The 8878-nt window shown below is 29.4% G+C and overlaps 1 protein-coding gene across 1 annotated transcript; it reads left to right on the forward strand.

The window, feature by feature from the left end:
* Positions 1-5161: 5161 nt before the first annotated feature.
* LOC145790314 (CLAVATA3/ESR (CLE)-related protein 12-like) lies at positions 5162-5875 on the forward strand. Its single transcript, XM_082868065.1, has one exon. It carries the CDS (start codon positions 5407-5409, stop codon positions 5743-5745), a length of 339 nt encoding a protein of 112 aa, XP_082724191.1. The 5' UTR covers positions 5162-5406; the 3' UTR covers positions 5746-5875.
* The last annotated feature ends 3003 nt before the right edge of the window (positions 5876-8878 follow it).

The raw sequence follows: 8878 nt of genomic DNA on the forward strand, positions 1-8878 counted from the left end.
TACTAGTGAAAAAAAAAATATAAGTTAATTTAAAAAGCTATTTCATAACTTATTTACCAAATACTATTCAGTAACTTAAATATATAATACAGCAACTGCACCAAACAGATCAACACTTTTGATTAAAGTTATAATCTATAATCCATTAAATTATAATCTATAATCTGTTTTAATAGTTACACCAAACATCCCTCATGATAACTATCCAAAAATATCAAGGGCAAATTACATATACACCCCTCCAGGTTTGATAAAATTACAGATACCCCCCTGAGGTTTGAGAAATTACGAATTCCCCCCTGAATGCTATATTTGCATAAGAAATTAGGGGGTAATTTGTTATGAAATATAAACCTCAGGGGGTAAATTGTTATGAAAATACAAACCTCAGGGGGCGGGATGTAATTTCCGAAACCTCAGGGGGGTATCTGTAATTTAACCAAACCTGGAGGGGTGTATATGTAATTTGCCCAAATATCAATAAATGTAGCTACTCATTACATATCATCATCTAAACACATATTAAAAATTAATTTGGCAGAAAATAAAAATGTAAAAAATTTATCATGTTTATAAAATTTTATCTTTGGTGGGTAATAATTTTTAAAAATTCAAAAATAATTTTTTGACATTTTTTTTGTTCAAATTAGTTTATATTTTATCAAATTGACGATTTTACCCTTGAAATGTTGTATTTTCTGTTTGCAAAGGAAATTGTGTCTTTAATTGTCCTTATTTGGAACGAGATTCAAAATTCAGAATCAATTGTATCACAATTGAAAGGTCAGGGACCAGAGTGACACAAATTCCAAACTACGGGGGGCCATTAGTATAATTTGCCTATTATTTTTTTTTGTTGGTTAAATGATCAATTAGTTTATGTTAAATTGATTCTTTTCTTAGTTGCTTTACAGGCTACCTAATGAATCCATGGTTTGGATTTATGCAATCTTTGGGTTACTTAAAATGGCCGTTAAAAGACCCAAGACTTGTCTTCCTTGTAAGAGGAAGAATAATCTCTAACTCTCATATTTTAGATTTGTGATCTATATATTTATATATATAATCTATTTAGTCGTTTTGGATATGTAATGACTTATTTTTCGGCTACATTAGAGTGTCATATTTAAAACAAATATACTAAGAAGTTTTTTAATTTTTTAGGTGTCACATGTCATATTTGAAAAAATATAATGAGTTTGTAGTTTTTTAGAGTGTCACATCATACTCATCATGTTGTCATATTTGAAAAAAATATACTAAGAAATTTTTAATTATTTTGAACTATTACATCATATCCTCCACGTTGTCACATATAAAAAAAGTACAGTAATAAATTTTTAGTTATCACATCATACTCGTTATGTCATCATATTTGAAAAAAATACACTAAGAAATTTTTAGTTGTCACATCATACTCGCCACGTTAAAGTGTTACATGCTACATTTGATAAAAGTACACTATGAATTATATATATTTTTTTTGAGTGTCACAATATACTCGCTATGTTGTCATATTTGAAAAAAATACTTTAAGGAGTTTTTATTTTTTTTTGGAATGTCACATCATACCTACCATGTTAGAGTATCACATTAATACCTGTCACATTGGAGTATCACATCATACCTGTCACATTAATAGAAAGGTATAGCCGTCCACCAAAACACTACCAAAATTGAAAATAGGATTTAACATATTAATAGAAAAAATTTGAGACTAATTAGAATATTTATTTGTGAGATGAAATTTATTGGTAAATAACTAGCTAAGGTTTTATCAATCCGATAATAGATAATTGTAGGAAAAATAAATAAAAATATGTAGAAGAAACATTTTATCATAAGATTACATATACATGTCACATGGTTTCTTAATTTTTGAAGTGTCGCCATTTGTGTGGCCCCAAATTAAGAGCTTAACACAAATGATGTTAATTAACTTGATGGGCCGAAATTAACTTTCCTCCACTTGATGGGTTGCCACTTGATGCCCCCAAATTAACTTTCCTCAAGTGGTATTGCCATGGTAATTTGCATTTTTCTATTTGATTATCCATTTTAATGTAGTTTTTTAATTAAGTAAATAATCTCCACCATATTCACTATTATAAACATTACAACATACTTTGCATTGTCCATGAAAATTGTCCATTGCATATTCCCCGCCCTTTTAGTTAGGGGTGGACAGCGGATATATCGATCCGTCAAAACCGACCGAACCGAATCGATCCGCCGCATTTTGGACTGATGCGTGATGACGAGCGGACGGTTGCAGATTGATTTTCTCCAATCCGCCAATTTGGTGGACGAATAGCGGATTTGAACTTCCTTTGGCCGCAACCGAACCGCCGAACTGCGAGCACCCTTAGGCCATGTTTGTTTGGGTGGACATGAGCTTGGGATTGGATTAATAGTCCAATAAAATTATTAATCCGATATTTGGTTAAATAATTGAAGTATGGACTAATTATTTTAAACTTGACTATTAGTTAAGATAGGATACATAATCCAACGGATTGGTAGTCCTAGGACTATTAGTCATGAGAATACTAATCCAGTCCGCCCAAACAAACATGCCCTTAGTAATTTATAAGATTTTGTGTTTTCAATTTGTTTAAATATTTTGTTTGTGTTTTCAATTGAAAAAGAGTTCAAATATTCTGTTGAAAAAAAGTTTCCAACTTGGATATATTTTTTGAATTGAAAAAAATAAATATATTATTTATCTATATTTTTTGGTTTTTAAATCTAATTCTAAAAGTAATAAATAGAAAATATAACATATGCTGATTGGTTTTTGTTTTCAAAAAAATATATAAATGTAACAATACAGAGACATACAATCTCTACCATTGCTCTGCTCATGGTTTTGATGGTTTGAATTGTTTTTATATTTTAAGAACCACAAATTGTAATATTTTATGTGGATGAAGCATGCAGTGATTGTGATATTTTAAAGTTTCAAACTTTTTTTCTTTGGATGATACATGCAGTAATTGTAATACTTTTTTAAGTTATTGACTGTAATACTTTTTTTTTTTTTTTTTTTTTTTGAGGAAGCGCACAAGTTGAATTATGTTGAAAAGTTATAAAATTTCAAACCGCCAAACCGATTCGCATCCATCCGCCAAATCGCCAATTCGCTCAATCCACATCTGCCGGATTGGCGGATGGATGCGGATTGATTTTCTCCAATCTACCAATCTGGCGGACGGATGACAGATTGGAGGTTTCATGGCCGCAACCGACCCGCACCCACCCCTACTTTTAGTGTGTGGGTATTTGGAAATTGGAGTTGGCTTTAGTGCTTCCTTTATTGATTTTTATTTTTATTTTGTGAACTTTTCATAAATAAAAAATAATAATTTTTTTTTTGAATTCTGCTTGACTAGATAGATCAAAAAAAAAAATAAAAAAATAAAAAAATTACAAATTTGAAATAAAAGTCCAAAAAGGACAAGAAATAAAATATTTTTATTTTTTTATTTAGGGATTTTTTTAAAAAAAAATCAATAAAAATTTACTTTTTAAATTTGTACACACAAGACGGACTTGAAAATTAAAAAACAAAAAACAAAAAACAAAAGTTGACATAATTTTAAAAAATAGTATTAAAAATAAAAAATAAATCAGAATAAATGTGACCTTTTTAACTATACATATGAATCTTCTCATACACCTGACAGAGAGAGAGGTAGCATTATGGAGGAGGATCCCTTTAGGTTCGTTACAGTTATTGGATCAATTTAATTTTTTGTGTGAATAAAATACGTAAAATATCTGATAAAAAGAATGATTCAAATTATTGAAACGGACTTTATAATAGACCGTATGACCTTTAATAACATTCTCCAATCTAAAATTTAGACCGGAAATAATCACTGTGTTTGGTTTGAGTTTTCTGCATTAGTTTTTTGAAAACTGAATTTTTGATTTTCGTGTTTTTTTATTTTTAGTGAATATTTTTAAAATTTTAAACATTTTTTTTACTTTTTAAATGCACCTTACTTAGATGTGTCTAAAAAGTAAAAAAATTGTGAAAAAATATTTTAAAAAATTAAGAAATACATAAAAATATAAAAAATGTACTAAATTCTTGTATTTTTTTTTATATTTTTGGCATTTAGTGAATTTTTAAAAGATTTTTTTTACAATTTTTTTACTTTTTAAGTGTATTTATGTTAGATGCGTCTAAAAAGTAAAAAATTTGCATAAAATATTCAAAAAATTCAGTAAAAATAAAAAAATACAAAAAATAAGAGTGTAAAATTTTTTAAAAACTATTTTTAAAAAAATAAAAACCAAGCAAAGTGAATGCTCCTCTGAGTTATAACCATCAATTTTATCTTAGATATTCCTAAGTTAACTCATGAACATACAAATTACAATCAAACTATATATAATTCAAGGTTTGACATTAATCCATGTAATAACGATTTTTGTTCCTTGTTTTCTAAGCAACTCTCATTGGGAATAGAGTCTACCGCTCGCGTTCCCTTGAACCCGATTTCTCTCTCTCTCACTCTCACACTCACTCATTCTCACACACACACACACGCACTCTCTCTCATATTAAATAAATAAATACATTTATTTATATCTATATTATTATTGAGTAAAAGTGTCAATTAATATAGTGAAATTTTACTATTTTCATGTCGCGTGATGGTATTTTTATTTTTAAAAAAATTGCACAAATAGATAGACAAGAGTTAAACTCATGACTATAAATTTAAGATAGACTAATTTATAGGGCAAATTACAAACACCCCCTCGAGGTTTGGTGAAAATACAAATTCCCCCCTGAGGTTTGAGAAATTACAAATTGCCCCCTGAGAGTCAAATTTTCATAACAAATTAGAAAAAATTAGGGGGAATCTGTATGAAAATAAAAACCTCAGGGGGCAATTTGTTATGAAAATATAAACCTCAGGGGGTGGGATGTAATTTCTCAAACGTCAGGGGGGAATCTGTATTTTTACAAAATCTCGAGGGAGGTTTTTGTAATTTGCCCTAATTTATATCACTTAAACTAAAAATACATTATAATATTAATTTTATTATTATTTTCTTTTAGTCTAATTACACACGCATTCAATGGGTAATATATATATAAACTTGCTCACAAGTCACAAGTCCCACAGAAAAGCAAACACACCCTCCAAATTCAACTCTCCTATGCTCCTCCATTAGATTCAAGCTGTCAACCTTCAAAAACTCTCAATCTCCTAACCCTCCCCGTCTCTCTCTCTCTCTCTCTCTCTCTCTCCCAAGCTGTCAACCTTCAAAAACTCTCAATCTCCTAAACCCTCCCCCCCTCTCTCTCTCCCCCTCTCTCCCTTCTTTTTAGTTGCTCCTAATCCCATTGCTCCATGTTTCCTCTTCTCTGTCCTCTCTTCCTCCACCATGGCCTTGAAGACATCCCATTTATTTCTCATTATTCTTTGGCTCTCTCTCTTCCTATTATTCTTTCATGAATTGTACATTTACAAGTCCAAGATCTCCAACATCACAACCCTCTCATCGCTCTCTCGCCACCCTCCGATCGGCAGAAAAGTCTTGGCCAGCAAGTTTGACTTCACCCCGTTTCTAAAACACCGTCACCACCACCACCACCACCACCACCACCAGAAACATTCACCGGAGATGAATGGCCAACCGGAGCAAGCCGGAAGCGAGATTGATCCACGTTATGGTGTTGAAAAACGCCTCGTCCCAACCGGTCCGAACCCATTACACCACTGAGGTACATGGTGAATTGAAAGTGATCATAGTTCTAAGGGAAAAAAAAATTTCTACTTGTATAATTAATTCATTTATCTTATTTTGGAACCCTAGTTGACATTGTAATACATGATCTAGTGATTTTGAATGTGTAAATTTATTGAAAGACGTTATTAAATTTTTTTGAGCTAGCCATTTTTTTTTTTTTTGAATGATTCATTTGATTCTGATCTTGCTTATATGATCAAAAACAATTCTTGAGAATTTTTATTTTGATAATGTATTTTAATGAGATCTAAATGGTATTATATGAGTAGCTGTGACGGCACGGCATAGCCCGAAATTATGGTATTTAGCTAACACCATAATAATGAGAATGATACCATTAATTACTTAATGGGGGTTGTTTAGTTTAGAAGATTTGGTTTCTTTGAAGGATAACATAGGGGAGTGGACACTGCACGTGATGGGTTTGTGCCACGTGGCAATCATTGGTCCCACTAAACCACCTCTTTTGCTACACCAGTTTTTTTTTTTTTTGCTCCAATTGGTGTTTCTCTAACCATTGGATTTGGTATAAAAATGTTGACGAATTTTTAGTTTTTCTATTTATGTGAGAGAAATTTGTGTATTATAGAATATTTAATAGTTTTAATATTTGTCATAAAGACCCACGTTGACCAAACTTTTTATAAAAATACCTATCACAAAAAAAATAAAAAAATAAAATTAAAAATGTAGAATCTAAATAATTAAGGTGCAAATTATTGACAAAAAGGTTATAACCTTGCTTGCTCGGCTGTGAGCCATCGTCATGGCTCTTAAATTAGCACATTATTTTAAAAATTTGAGTGTTAGAATATTTTGAATTTCATTAATTGTTAAATGTGTTACTTCAAACTAATTCCATAACATAACAGTTTTTTTCTGAATCTGTAAATATCATATATATATATATATATATATTTTAAATAAATAAATGTGGATTCATACTCACACATTACAATAATTTTCCATATAGTTTTGTAAGCGATAGTTTCCTTTGGGGTAGCTAAAAAAACTATTTTATTGACTAAAAATAACTTTACAAAAAAACAAATGTTAAAAATAGTTTGTTTAGCACATTCAGTTTTTCTAATAACTTTTTTAAGTAATTAAAATAAGTTTTTTGTTGGGAAATAATTTTTCCAAATGAAATAAAGTTTTTAACAAAATAAATTTTTTAACTAATAAATTAATTTTTAAACTACAGCCAAATGAAGTCTAGTATTAGTTTCACGTATGTTGTTAGCTTTTTAAATGACGAGTAGATAACATCCTCCATCTTTCCATATGTTAAGCTTAACATTTTGAAGTTGTATTGTTTGGGTGGGCTCTTACAAAATCCTTATGGAGAGTCGTTTGAGAATTGATTATTTTAATTAATTTTTTAATTCTTTATGAAATGGTGTATAAAAAGTAAAAAAAGTGTGATATAACAATTTATAATGATTTTTTTTATTTATTTATTACAAACCTCTTTTTCCAAACATAGCTTGAGTATTTTCGTAATGAGTACCAATACACTTTCACTTGTTCATCCTCAGAAAAAAAAAAAAAAAAAAAGTCACATGTTATGAAGTCAAAACATGCTCTATGAAATATTTCAGTAAGTGGAGTATATTGGTTTATACAGAAATGATACATCCCTCTAATTTAAGAATTCTAAAAGAGCACTAATGATGTGGAAAATAAAAAAAAAAACAAGGCCAAAATATCACATCACACGGGATCCACACACCAATTAGAACTATTAGAGCTCTTAATTTAGAGTTCCTAATCTTTTTTCTTGTTCTATAAACAAAATTTTTTTCTGAATTATTATTATTATTATTCTTTTTTTTTTCTCCACATAGTTGGCGTTGCTTAAAGGCTTACCTGATAAATTTTCAATAATATTTACAAAAATGTTTGTAAAAATGTATACCAAATAAATATTTTAATTTTTTTTATTTGTAAAAGTCAATAATTAATTATTAAATTAACACTTAAGAGGAATTGAATCACCATCCTCTCTTTACAACCACTTATGTCTTGCTCCATGCCTTCTTCCTTTTTTGTTTTGACAACATGTTTTCAACGCATGTTGAGTTAATTCTATTACTTAAAAGTACACATAATATTTACTCGCTCACAAATCACCTCTATCACATAAATTTAAAAAGTTTTATATGATAATAGAGAGGGTAAATTTGGAGTCTCAATAATACAATGCAGGATAGCAAATTAAATCGAATGGTGTCAAGCTTCATCCAAAAGAGCTAGCCTTTATCTCTCGAAGCTAAAATTTTAATTTCTTTCACTTTTTTAACCCACTCTTAGATGAAGTGTCAAGGTCTTAAGCTTGATTTTTCTGGGGACCCAGTGGCAATCAAACTTGATTTTCTGGGACCCACTATCCACTTTACCAATTAATCATCAACAATGCATCTTATTCTGTTCTCTTCCTTACCTTTTGGATGTTTCAACAGAAAAGTGAGCGTAATTGATAGTTACAAAATAGAAAGTGGAAGCAAGAAATAATGTAAAGTTATGCCTAATTAACCACCACCAAAAACCACTTTACTAAGACACATTAATTAACACCACTAGCTAAAATTGTTTAATCCTACCATCCAACTACTAACCATTGAATACTAAGCCTAACGTTTTACTCAATTTTTTATTATTTGGTTGAACAAAAAGTAAGTAAAATATTTTTTAAGAAAAATATTTTTGCATCATTTTCTCAAAAATGACTTATCTTGAAAAATTTCGTAAGTGAATTTTTATAAAATTGACTCTCACCCACTAAATTTTCAACACATTTAGCTTTTTCAAATAAATATTTCACTAAAAAATCATAAATGACACTTTATTAAATCAAAATTTCTCTTTTAGGTTATAAAATATTTATTTCAAGTCTCATCAAACACTGAAAAAATAAAAAAATAAAAACAATTTTTTTTTTTTTTTTTTGTAAAACATTTTACGTCCAAACAAAACGAGCCTAAACCAACATACTAATCACTCCATATGTAAGCATATTGATTTGCAGGCCCTAAAGATAACCCTTGTTTTTATACAGGCCACTGTTGCCTAAAAGATTTTGTTAACATACCCTTGTTTTTTTAAT

The sequence above is a fragment of the Camellia sinensis genome, chromosome 5 (genome assembly GCF_055761805.1).
Source record: "Camellia sinensis isolate YWXY chromosome 5, ASM5576180v1, whole genome shotgun sequence".
In the NCBI taxonomy this organism is placed as follows: Eukaryota; Viridiplantae; Streptophyta; class Magnoliopsida; order Ericales; family Theaceae; genus Camellia; species Camellia sinensis.

What these genes read in the sequence shown, in the direction of transcription:
- LOC145790314 (XM_082868065.1), top strand. Translation starts at nt 5,407, where the DNA reads ATGGCCTTGAAGACATCCCATTTATTTCTCATTATTCTTTGGCTCTCT.